General features: G+C 39.2%; 1 protein-coding gene across 3 annotated transcripts; it reads left to right on the plus strand.

Annotated features, from left to right (window-relative positions):
• The first annotated feature begins 8,115 nt into the window (after positions 1-8,115).
• LOC100249956 (uncharacterized) lies at positions 8,116-12,830 on the plus strand. 3 transcript variants are annotated; one of them, XM_002266297.5, is made up of 5 exons: positions 8,116-8,239; positions 9,750-9,842; positions 10,045-10,142; positions 11,372-11,688; positions 12,218-12,830. In XM_002266297.5, the coding sequence occupies exons 2-5, from the start codon at positions 9,834-9,836 to the stop codon at positions 12,625-12,627; spliced, it is 834 nt and encodes a 277-aa protein (XP_002266333.1). In that variant the 5' UTR covers positions 8,116-8,239; positions 9,750-9,833; the 3' UTR covers positions 12,628-12,830. The 3 variants fall into 3 exon arrangements, with proteins under 3 accessions (XP_002266333.1, XP_059593997.1, XP_059593998.1); XM_059738014.1 differs by lacking the exon at positions 8,116-8,239 and adding an exon at positions 8,283-8,787; XM_059738015.1 differs by lacking the exon at positions 8,116-8,239 and adding an exon at positions 8,807-9,110.
• The last annotated feature ends 369 nt before the right edge of the window (positions 12,831-13,199 follow it).

A 13,199-nucleotide genomic window follows, 5' to 3' on the forward strand; every position in this document is an offset into this window, starting at 1 on the left:
GAACATTCCGAGTCTTGAGCTTTTAGACATTACTTGGGAGAAAATTCTGCAATTTCCGGTGCTGCCGGAAACACGGATGGAGCTCCCATCGAAGACAGTTTTCTGGTGGTGAAGCTCCTTAACTAAGGCTATTCTTACACTCATAATGATGTCACCTTCCACCCAGGTTGTATTGACTGAACTGCCAACGCAGTCCAGCTGGGTATCAAATTCACCCATAACCATCACCTCCTGACCCTTCTCCTCATGACCACCATGTTTGTTTGTCATTATGTCACCTGTAGTAATAGCGGAAAGATGGGATCCGGATTCTAAATGGTTTGACTTCTCATGTTAACAATGATGTTCTTCGTGCTTTCAAGCTGAGTGAGTCCATGTTGTAGGTTCTCCGATGCATAAGAAGAAGTGTGTTATTGATCTGTTCATCAAGACGTATCCGGCGAAGGCATTGATACCTCAACTGGGGCGAAGGCTATATTCTCCTTTGGTAGCAACAGCCAGCCCCAAGAAATGATTACACCAGAGGTTGACAAGAAGCTGCTTGAGGAACTTGAAGCGATGGGCTGACTGAGAGTCACTTAATGGATATTCCTCATGGTTCTGAATATATGCTGACATATGAGGATTAGAATGAAGATACATCCAGATCAAGGCCATTGGCGCTTAGATGGAGCAGTCAGAGCATACCCTACTACACCCCTACCGTCCATACGCATTCTGGAAAGCTGAAGGCGATGCACAAGGGAGCTTAGTCCAACAGTGCAGGCAGCAGGTCTCTGTTGCTGCCTGTAATCACCTTCAACAGTTACTCTTGACTTTTCCAGAACCGGGTAATCCTCTAGTCTTGCTAGAGCCAATGGGGTTAGCAGTTCATGAACAGCAGCGAACCTCCAACTTGATCAGCCAGGGGCAGATAAGGTCTCATAACTACCAACCCCATCCAAGGCTCAGGCCATCTTAGCCCAGAATTCCTAGACAGTTTCAGAGAATCAAGGAGAGAACACAGTTTCAATTCTCAAGGGACAACCTCAATCTAGTAACAAAGAATTCATATCCAGAGAGAATGAACTAAAGAGAGCGTTAGGTCACTCTCTAGATACCTCAATTTCCATTGACTATCTCATAACTAAACCCCCTCACTCCACCCTAGGCCCACTCTGCATGCTTCTCGTTTATATGAATCACCTAAGCATGGCCACTTGAGTCACGTGTCATCTCCCACTTCTTCATCCTTGTTTTGCTTTTACAAATAATTTCCCGCCCTCCCATCTCTCAAATAATTCTTTCAAATTCTATTTTTTTTAAATAGTCCCAACTCTTCCATCTTTCATCCTTAGCATTTTCTTTAGGTTCCAAAATCCATTTTTCCAATAAAATTAGCTGCCACTTTCTTCGGCATGCAATTTTCACAACTTCCATGATTTTTTAAAATGTTTTAAATAAACATGAATTTAATTTTGTGATTCTAGTTAATGGAATTTACGAAATTAATTCATGCAAAAATAAATCGGGCTTTGGTGGGGCCCAACATTATTGGATGTTTCCTTTGAAAATCCATTTGATCGAATTGTGACATATGATGATTTATTGCTCGATTTAGTGACATGTGAGCTATGTTTATGCTCTTTATTGTACACTAACCTAATTTTTGTGATAGCACATTGATCGTTTGATGCTAAGGTACGCCCCGCTCTCACTTTGATCATTCTTCATTGAGTGTTCTGATTCTCACGTGTGCATGATTTATTCTGGGTATTCATTGAGTCACCCACCCATTGCCATGATTGCTTCATCTTATTAGTAGAGACCCGACTTTAGGGACTTAGAGGGGTGCTACGGTCTTTACCGTACTTTTCCGATAAGTAACCTGACCCCTGAACCCGATCCGGTTTTTCGTAGATCACCTTTTCCAAATAAGGAGTCGCGCTTAGGGTTTTCTTTCTTATTTTGTTTGCCCTTTTAAAATAAAACAAAAATAAGTGACGAATCCAAGTCATTTTTGAATAAATAAAATCATTTTCAAATAAAAATCGAGCTCGTCATCGAGTGGAAAACGCATAAGCCGAAATGCGGGGTCTACAAGAGCAGATTGAGCAGTTCGTCCGCCTCAATTTTCCTGTATCTAACAATGAGGCTGAATACGAGGCAATGATAGTTGTCCTTGAACTCACTTCGATACTCGCAACATTGAAAGTAGAAATACGAAGTGGCTTCCAATTAGTGGTTAGGCAAATCCAGTGTGAATATGAGGCCAGAGTCGAACGTATGACTCGCAACCTCAATAATGTGGAATCCTATTTAGCCAAGCTAGTTAATTAGCGAGTCAATCATATTCCCTGTGAAGAGAACAAAAAATTAGATGCACTAGCCAAAGTTGTCGTCACCTTGCCCATCATTAAATCTATCACGCTACCAATTTACGTCTAACCCATGCCTTGTATTGCATCAGAATGGGTCTATGATGTAGCCCATGTAGATTTAGGGTGGATGTAACCCATTTCGAATTACCTTTGCATCGGTGAAGTACCGGGGGATGGAAAACAAGCACATAAGCTTCGTATTTAAGCTTCCTGGTTTACTTTGATCAACGATCAATTGTATAGATGGTCCTTTGGGGGGCCTTATCTGAAATGCTTGACCAATTTCGAGGCTCGGTATGTTTTGGTTGAATTGCATGAAGGTGTATGCAGCAACCACCCAGAAGGACGAACCTTAGCGCATCGAACCTATTCTCAAGAATATTACTGACCTATAATGAAACAAGATGTTGAGGATTATATCCGCAAATGTGATCAATGTCAAAGATATGCAGCTGTCTTCTGATTGCCAATTGATTGCCTTAATCCAATACTCATTCCTTGGTTGTTTGCTTAGTGGGGGGTGGATATAGTCAACCCATTACTAACCGACACGACTCAAAAAAGCTCTTGTTCGTAGCCACATACTATTTCAGCAAGTGGGTGAAAGTTGAGGCCTATGCTTACATCAAAGGCAAAGACGTGACAAAGTTCGTCTAGAGAAACGTTGTATGTCAATTCGAAATTCCTCACACCATTGTCATAGACAACAGGTCGTAGTTTGATAGTAGTACTTTCCGAGAGTTTTGTTAATAATTGAATATAAAAAATGTTTATTCGACGCCTTGATATCCATAAAGTAATGAGTAGGCAAAAGCGACAAATAAAACATTGTTAAATTCTTTGAAGAAATGACTAGAAAGGGCAAAAGGCAAATAGGTAGAAAAATTGACTGGTGTATTGTGGGCTTACAGAACCACCAACAAACGACCTATTGGGTTTGCCCCGTTTGCCTTGGCATACTGAATGAAAGTTGTCATTCTCATCAAAATATGGCTACCCACGGTCAGAACAATAGTGTAAGAATCAGAAACCAATGAAGGAAACATTGAAATGCAACTAGACTGAGCGGATGAGGAGCGTGAGGCCGCAACTGTCTGATTAACCTCTTACCAGCAAAGAACAATGGCTTAGTACAACAAGATAGCGTGCTCGCAGTTGTTTTGTGTTGGCGACTTAATCCTGAGGCGAGTATTTGAGAACACAGTTGGAATAGGAGCCAACAACCTCCAACATAATTAGGAAGGACCTTATGTTGTACTCAAGGCTAGAGGAGTAGGGGCGTACCATTTGTAGACACTAGATGGAATTCCACTGCTCCGTCCTTGGAATGTAGCAAATTTGAAGAAATATTATCAATAAATAAGTTGTGCATAAATCATATTGTATTTCATTTTTAAATGACTACAAGCTGGATTGTAAACGGTTAATAAGTTGGATTGTAAATGGCATGACCAATATAGTGCAAACCATAAGTCTAAAGAACATCAAGACATAGCTTAAGCGACACAAGCCTTAAAGCTCCTATGGAAGAAAGGCCAAAAGGCCCAAGATAGTTAATGCCACTCAAGGCTAAAGGAATAACTTACGCCAAGTAGTGAGTATGATGGTGCAAACCAAATACACAGACAAATTTCACAAACAAGCAAATTAATTGAAAATTGTGTTCGTTTGTAGTATTAAAAAAAGGGCAAAAAGATCAATGTCTATACAATCAAAAGACTTAAATGGGGCAAAAGAAAGGAAAATGAAAGTAGTACTCTCAGGCTGTATCCTAATCTTCATGGTCGGTTGTTGTAGATCCGTCTCCCACTCCTAAGTTGTCTCCTTGCCTGGCACCATTTTCTAACTCGGCTTCATCTTCCTCATCTGATGGAATGTTGGGTATATGATCAGTGATACCATGTTTCTTCATACAACATCGATAGTCTTAAAAGAACATGTAATCTACCTACTATTGATAAGACGCCTCCAACTCTTTTTTTTCCTTGGCAAAGCCAGACACGATCCGCTCGAGCTCCCATTTTAGCTAAGCATCCTCTTCCTTAGCTTTGACCTTGGATGATTCTATGGTGGCCATATCCAATTTTAGTTGACGGATCTCGGCCTGAAGCATATCATTCTTCATCTTTACTTTGTCAGCATACCTGCACCCTCAACTGCCACCTTTCGTGCGGTTGCTTTGGTCATCTCTAGCTTGGCTAACAACTCATTTTGGTAGTCCATACCACAGGCCATGTATGCTTTGATTTTTTTCGACTCCTTTCAGCCATTCAAAAAGATGAGAATGTTGTCTCATCATATTTCGAACCTCGGCTACAATCTGTCACAAAGAACCAAGGAGAATAAGGGAAAATGATATGTAAACCACATGCATTATGTATAAAAGGTATCATATCACTTCCGTTTTTTGCATGGTCTAATAGTTCTTTAAGCACATTGTCGCTTCAATGGTCTCGTTTGAGGTCCCATGTAGAACACGAGCCATGGAGTTTTACCGAGGGTTTGCAGTCACGTCCACTGGAATCCTCTCCAATATTGGGATGAGCTCGTTCATATGGGACGATGGAGGCTCCATGTTGGTGAATGTGGGAGAGTGCTCTAAAAGAACGTCCAACTCTTCTCGACTTAGCACATTAATGAGAGCAGTTGGTGGAGTTTGCACACTAGGTGTGGAGTCATCACCTGATATGGTGATCGTCTCCCTTAGCCTGTGAAAATGAATGTTTTCCACTTCTTATGCCTTAGGAGTGGGCGGAGATGGAGGAATCGACATCGGCGGAGGAGTGATAGCAAGCTTGGAGGACGAGCCCTTTTTGTTTGTCTTTTGTTTTTTTTTATGAGGGTTCGACTTCAATGGCCTTGTTTAGCTTTTTCTATTTCCGCTTGTAGAATCCAGCTTGTAGATTGACAACCATCTCTTATTCTTCTGCTTCTTCGATTATCGGTGGCATAACCGACTTGACAATCTCATATCACTTAGTTCGCTTTGCTCCGAACGTCTTGTCCGGCTTGATCACAATCTCTTGAGACTAAGGTCGGACAATAGTCTTTTTCTTTGCTGGTTGGGAAGCACGGCTTGAAGTTACCTAGGAAGTGGAACCAGGGGCTTGGCACAAAGTCCTTTCTTGGCTTTTTTTCTTTTGAGTGTCTAGACGGGCTTGTATTGCCTTAGTGTCAGCAAAACGAGCAACCTCGTAGAAAGACAAATCCTTCAACATGAAGTGTTCACCCGACACAAGAGTCGATGGTGCCAATCGTGGAAGAAGGGAGATTACAAATGTCTTAGCTTGAGCAAGAAAAACCCTCAGATTCTTCTTGATGAGCAGTACACTATGATTTCGTCTGGACTGGTCAATCTTAAACAATTTGTTGAGGCGGGAAAATGACAACTTCTCTATCCACTCAACCAAGTGACCTCGTTTATCTTTGCCTATGCGGACAAAACACATATTAATGGAAGTCACAAGAAAATGAGAGTAAGAAATATACTAGTCATATATAAGTCATGAAAGCATTCAATACTTGGTATCTCTAAAGATTGTGTGGGCTTAAATAGCTTGTCTGGGCCCTCAGTTGATCCACTCCATGGACTGGACACTAGTACATGTTCTTTGGCCTAACCCTTACTAGAATCTGACAGTTTGGTTACAAACTGCAAGGAGACGATGTGAGCTGACAGACTAAAGCGCTCCTTAGGGCTCATCTTATGGTGTAGATGAACAACACCTCCAGTAGAGACAAATACAACTAGTATAAGGTGTCTAAGACTGCATCCCATCAAAATCCGGATGATGTTGGGATGAATGAAAGCAGGAGGAATCCAGTACAAAAACAAGAATTGCTTCACTAAGGAGGGGATGTGTAGATGGAGTCTCGTTGCAAATTGCTATTTGGTGAAGTAGACCATGTTGTTAGGAAGCTTGTTTGTAGATAAAGTCTCTTCGTTTGATAGTTGGATAGAAATAGAGTCCGGGATGTAGCAATGAGCACGAAACTCTTGCTCGGACAACTTGCCGATTGGACGCCCTGTTAGGGAATGGCCAAATTGGGACGACTTAGTATCGTCACGTTGAGTTCTACCACTTGTGGATGCGACCCTACTTTTATCCATATTTGTAAATGGAAAAAAGGGCCAAATGAACACCTATGCGGCAGAAACGCTAACTAGTTAGCACGAGGACTCCCTATAAAGACACCTAACTAGAAGCTACGTTCCTCACATGGATCCTACTCTAAACGACCTAACATAAAACTTATTGAGCAAGTCATGTCCAAACAGTGTCAATGGCCTCAAACCATAGTCTTGTCTAAGCCTAAAAATGCTATAGAAACCCAACATAATGCTAGTAAGAGGCAAAAATAGCTCTAAAGCCACAACCAAACTAACGCAAGAACAGATTTAGGCAAAGATGTATGAAAAACACAAGCAGAAATAGTGGGTGTAGTACATTCATCAGCGAAAAAAGCCATAAAAATAGAAATCAAAGATAAACTAACTACCTAGTAAACTGCGTTGTGGTGGAAGCAAAGTTGCCTCACCAAGAACGGACTATCAACAGTGAAAACTGTGAAGGCTTGAAGCGCCACCGATGAAAAAGAAAAGATAGCTAAGAGAAATAGAAACCAAGAAATGAACCATTTGCTTAAAAGTAATCAACCTATATAGGGTATGGTAATAGAAATCGAGGCGTCCAAAGAGGTGCACCACTTGACACAACACCTTGATTGATGTGACCCCACAACGAGTGAGCGTAGGACACTTGGATTTTGGCGCCATAATTTCAAATCCTCCAAAAGTCACAACTCTTGCATTTGGCCATCTAATGTCAATCTGGGTCCAACTGCAAGACTAGGGGGCATTGTGGGACTCTTTCCATAAGGCCGTCCTGAAGTCCTCCATTTTTCTCATGATTGTTTGGTTGAACAAGTCATCTGGGAGATCACTCTTAGTCATTTGACCCAATGGCCCTAAGGGCGAATGACTGATCCATCCCAAAATAGGTTAGACGAATAAATCTTACACGGATGCAGCACAACTAAGGCCCAATTATCCATCATGCATTTACTCACCCATTAATGCGCAGATTGCGTGCTAAACACACTCCATATTAACTACAGTCATTACTGGAAAACATTTCATCCTCAACAGCTCATCATGATAAGACAACCGTTCTGCATCGACAACCAATGCCATAATATCCCACAATCAAGCGTAGCTAAAGTGCTATTAATCACTTGGAATGACGTTACATCGCAAAAAGTATAAGTAACTGTGTGCATTTTACAAATGGTATAAGCTTTCTTTTCGCAAAATTCTCTTGCTTAAGCTACTCACTGACTTTAGCATCAAAATGGCATGTTTGGACAAACCATCCGGACAACCTTTTGAGCAGAGACTATAACCATCTGCAACTTGAGAGATTTAGATGGAATTGTTGGTCATCTCTTTCATCTAGCTTTGGCCAACTAGACGAAACCACTCACTCGGATCATGTACCAACAATTATCATAAATTTTTTACTTTTTACTTTTCTTTAATGATTTTAAATTTTTATTGGATAATGTTATGAGTTTATATTAAAATGAAAATTAAATATTCTTAATTTTCCTTTGAATAAGCCTTTTCAACTATGACCATAGAAGTCAACATCCCAAGGCGCGTCAAATCGGAAAAAAAAACATGTAAATTTCCCCAACCGCCAACAAACACGTGTCGCAAAACGAATGGCCAGTAGTTTCTAGAAAGCCAAAGCAGAATTGGAATCTAAATTCGTGGCCGTGCTCTGAGGTGGTCGTAGAGGAATCTCGCCTACTATAAAAGGCGCCCCTCCAAGTCTTTCTTCAGCCTCCCCATAGCTTTCGGTCTCAGCGATCCTGAGGTGCGTTTCTTCTCCTGCATTGTGCCTTGTCATTTTCTCTGACCTTTCAATTTCGATTTCTGCTTTCGGTATTCATCTGTTTCGGATTTTTTTCTCTTTCTATGAGTGATTTTAGCATGGTTTGTCTGCCGAGAAACGAAAGGGAAGGAAAATAAAAAAAATATTTTGAGATTGACGTCCATGTTGGTGTTTTCTTCTCCTTTCGATGGAGGATTAAGGTTTTAGGGGTATTTGGGTTGGGAATTCGACGGTTTTATGCAAAATTTTGGGGCTTTTACTAGTTTGATTTGTGTGTAAAATTCCTCTGGGTTTTTAACGGCTGGACTCAAATGCGGATTTATCTTAGTCTTTGGCAGTTGATGATCTTCAAATTTGTGGACCGGATTTTATGTATAAGTTTGAGTTTTCAGACTTTTGGGTGCTATTGATTCATGATTTCTTGGTGAAGATTAGGTTTTGGGTTGTTATTTTTTTTAATGCATCTACGTTTTGTGCAATAATTGACACGTTTCTATGGAAAGTTGAGGTTTTTTGATGTCTTTGGATGGGTAGGTAATCTATGATTTTTTGCACCATTTTGGCGGAGATTTTTTGAGCATGAATAATGTAGATGCATTCTTTGCATATTTTGTCGATAGTTTTTCTAATATTTGGATGATTCAGTGAAGAAATTTGAATTTTCAGAATTTGGCTGCCATATTGATGGTTTTATGATATATATATTAGGATTTTGGGTTATTATTTTGAATGCTTGTACATTTTCTGTCACTGACTCTCACCTTCCTATGGTAAATTGTAATTTTTTTTAGGTTTATAAATACAGGTGATCATGCAGCTTTTGTACCAAAATTAGGATTTTCAGTTTGATCTGGTAGAGTTGTATGGATTCAGACATAACAATTTGGTTCTTTTTTTTTTCTTCTCTTTTTTTCTCTTCCCATTGATGATAGAGTATTTTTCTGTTAATAATATCTCTCTAATTAGTGAAATAAAAGCATAATTTGTGCATGAGCTAATTGGGAAGTTTATGTTCCACTCCACTCAAGGTTGAAATATTTTCATTTTAGGCGATGTAGTTATTATTTATTTATAGAAAATGTGAAAAGCATAAGCTGGTAAAATTCAAATTGTCATTTCATTGCTCACCAATGCCCAAGAAAGAAAACTCTAGAGGATGAGGTAGCAGGAGAGAGGTAGAATTTGTAAGGTGAAGTGCATTGCAGAGAATATGCCATTGCTCAAAGTGTCTTCCTTGGCATTAATCTTATTGGCTTAGTAGATTGAACCCTCAACTTACTTGGCTGCTACTTCAAATCTAAAGGATGCTTTAGTACAAGGGAAGAATCTTGGGCAATTCTTTTTGTCTTCAGCTTTTGTATTAGAAGTGTCTCTTTATAATGTGAAATGTTTATATTTCTATCAGTGCTTTGCTTTTTTAGCATCTATTAATGTCGGACAACTTGTGCTTATAAATCTTAATTGCTCATTTTTTTAATTGTGGTTTGAAAAGGTTAATTTGGTCAGTTCCACAAGAGCACGTGTAAAGCACCTGGCAATTTTTACTGCCTTGAATTTCCATATTTGACTTGTGGAGATGGCTGAGGTACGAGTTTCTTCTATTGTTTTAATATATAGCTCTTTCTGTTATTTTTATAACCTGAATGTCAAGCTACACTGTCCATTTTACCCTCTTTTTTATTCTAAAAAAAGATGTAGGAGAGGATAATGGTAAATTTATAATCTATTCTTTTACTTGCCTTATTTTTTGGGAGCCTAAAGAAAGTAATTTGATTAAATTGTGGCAGGAGGGTCACAAGGTTTCCCTGAATGTGTATGACCTAAGTCAAGGGCTGGCTCGGCAGCTCTCAATGACATTGTTGGGAAAGGCTATTGAAGGCATATGGTAAGTGTCTTATTAGCTTGAAGTTAGGAAGTTACAAGTTGGAAATATGAAAATAAGTTGCTGTTATTTCTAAATGGATCACTCTATTAATTGGCAATGCTGAATGCAATTTATAATTACGGTTGTAACCTGGAAGAATAAGGATTGATGGTATTGGGGTTATAGATGGAATCTAGGTAAAACTAAATAGGTATTAGAGAGAATTTGTTGGAATTTCAGAAATTTGCTTTAATGTAGGAATAGATCTGGGCTTATGAAAGTAGGATTTAAGACTAACATATAATGAAGCTGTTTCGGTGTAAAAGAGCACATGGAATCAGAAAAAATAGGAGAAGTGGTAGAAGAAGAGTGAGAAAAAAAACTCTATGAAGCGCAATGCTAACTCTCAAATTTGTTAACTTGGTATCTCAGTTCATTATGAGGGGCGGTAACATTGTTAGACTGTTTATTAGCAAAAAATCTTGTACAAATTCTGTAGAATAGATAAAAGTTAGTTGGTTTGGGTGGCAACCTGGTGAAAAATACCTGATCAAACTCAAATGAGATAAGCAATTCCTTGAGTAAGGAATCATGGTATAAGAAACTTAAAATTTAAGTAAGCACAACAAATTCTTGACTCCTGAGGCTGATCTAGATATCAAACAATATTAATTTTGAACCTGTCAAAATGCCCATACCATGTCAAAGAAAACAATAAAATGCTAACTCTCAAATTTGTTAACTTGGTATCTCGGTTCATTACGAGGGGCAGTGATATTTATAGACTGTTTGTTAGCAAAAAATCTTGTACAAATCTGTAGAATAGATAAAAGTTAGTTGGTTTGGGTGGCAACCTGGTCGAAAACACCTGATCAAACTCAAATGAGATAAGCAATTCCTTGAGAAAGGAATCATGGTATAAGAAACTTAAAATTTAAGTAAACACAACAAATTCTTGACTCCTGAGGCTGATTTGGGTATCAAATAATATTTTAATTTTGAACTTGTCAAAATGCCCATACCATGTCAAAGAAACAATAATGGAATTAGTCTATGAGACTCTAATGATGCAAACAGCATCAAGGACAACTTTCTTTGTATAATGAAAATGCTTCTCTGTTGTTAGGCAAACCAAAACACTTTCCTTTTCTCTTAAGGATGTTCTATAAGCATGACATTCTCCATTAAATTGTGCTGCTCTGCATGGTAAAGTTTCCAAGTGTTTTGATTTCATATTATTTGGAAAACAGGCATACAGGAATTGTGGTTTATGGCAATGAATACTATTTTGGTGGAGGTATCCAGCATTCTCCTGCGGGGACTACTCCATATGGTACCCCACTCCGAGTGATTGATTTGGGTGTCACACACGTACCAAAAGATGTGTTTGAAATGTATTTACAGGAGATCAGTCCCCGGTATACTGCTGAAACTTATAGTTTGCTGAAGCACAATTGCAATAACTTTAGTAATGAGGTTGCTCAATTCTTGGTGGGTGCAACCATTCCAGAATATATTCTGGAGCTGCCTAATGAAGTTATCAATAGCCCAATGGGTGCTCTTATATGTAAGATTTCATTTCTCACTTTCCTTTTTAGGTCTTCTCTCTCTGCCTTGTGTTTCATGATTTTTTTTTTTATATGTATTGGTTTTATGTATGAATCTCTTTCCCCTTTCCATATTCTAGCACATGGAAAGATTTCCTTCATATAAGTAACTAAGGAGGGGTTGGGTTTCTGGCTGGTGCATCTAACTAAGATTTTTGTGAAATGTTGTAATTGTCCTTGGCTTTTTGGAAATATCTTGAAACTTTAGAAGTCAATTTCTGTAGTTCGTCTTTTCCATATATCAACTAGGGTCTTTTTCCTTTGGACAAGCTGGCTGGTTCACTTTTAAACTTCTCCAAAAAGTTTCCTAGGCAATTGGTATACATTGTTAGGTGTTCACGTAAGTCCCAAAATAATCCAACAAAATTACTCTAGTAAGTAGAAGTAAGCTTATCATGTGTTGCAGCACATTGCATGTTATAGAAGAATCCTCATCATTTGGGAGTGAGTTGTATGTTCTATATTTGACTTAAGATGGCTGTGTGGCAGTGCCGATGATACAGCAACTGGAGACAACACTGAGAGCAGGGGCTGTTCCTCAAGTTCCACAGTTCAAGCCTTCAGCAATGGTCCAGCCCATGCCTTCTGCCAATGGTAGCCTCAACAAATCCTCAGACAGCTGCATCAATGAGGCTGAGAGCAATTCAAAATCTGAAAAACAACCCAGCAAGGCTGATGTGCTGGTGCCCCCTGCAGTCAAACCTGCAGTAGTGAAAGAGAAGCCTGCTGTGAGTGACCCCCTAGGAGATGCTCGGAGCAAGGTGCAGGAAGAGATCAGCACTGAATTTGCTGCAATCATGGCAACTGGGACGCTACGAGCAAGTGAGGCTGCAGCACTGGCCACAAAGAGAGTGATGCAGAGATATGGGCACATGAATGTTGCAACTTCCCAGAGTTAGAATTTGACAGAGAAGGGTCTTCAGATGAATGATGTATTTTTTTTTTTAATCTCCCGATTATGGGTTTGTTAAACCCATCATTTATACTAGAATCTGATTTTGTCTTTTAACACATAATATGATTGGACTCCATTTGTGATTTGAAATGGAATATATTGAGACCATAGACCATTAAAGGGAGTGGTACTGTGGTATTGGTATAAGATTCCTTGCCATGATGTTTTTTGTTTATTTATGAGAGTTTTTTTTGCCCCAATTGCAGTAGATCTTGTTATGGTGCTATTATTAGACAGCATTAAGGCTCAATTTGAAGTGTTGGGATTCCATATTCCACATGATGCTTCAGTACCAGGCACTACGGATAAAAGTAGTCCAGTCCTACTTGGTAAGTGTTTTGAGACGTAACCTTGTTTGGATGCTTTTATCCTTATTTACCTCCAAAAGCATTAGATCCTTCTAAAAGCCATCATACAACTATGTTAATTTATCTTTTAGCACTATAGCTCACTCACTTGCATGGTGTCTCTCTCACCACCACATGAGTGCATGTTCTCTTTCACACCATTATTGCA

The sequence above is a fragment of the Vitis vinifera genome, chromosome 7 (assembly GCF_030704535.1).
Source record: "Vitis vinifera cultivar Pinot Noir 40024 chromosome 7, ASM3070453v1".
Classification (NCBI taxonomy): domain Eukaryota; kingdom Viridiplantae; phylum Streptophyta; class Magnoliopsida; order Vitales; family Vitaceae; genus Vitis; species Vitis vinifera.

Coding starts and splice junctions, on each gene's coding strand:
- LOC100249956 (XM_002266297.5), top strand. Junction 10,143..11,371: donor AAGGCTATTGAAGGCATATG/GTAAGTGTCTTA, acceptor TTTGGAAAACAG/GCATACAGGAATTGTGGTTT. Junction 11,689..12,217: donor CCCAATGGGTGCTCTTATAT/GTAAGATTTCAT, acceptor GCTGTGTGGCAG/TGCCGATGATACAGCAACTG.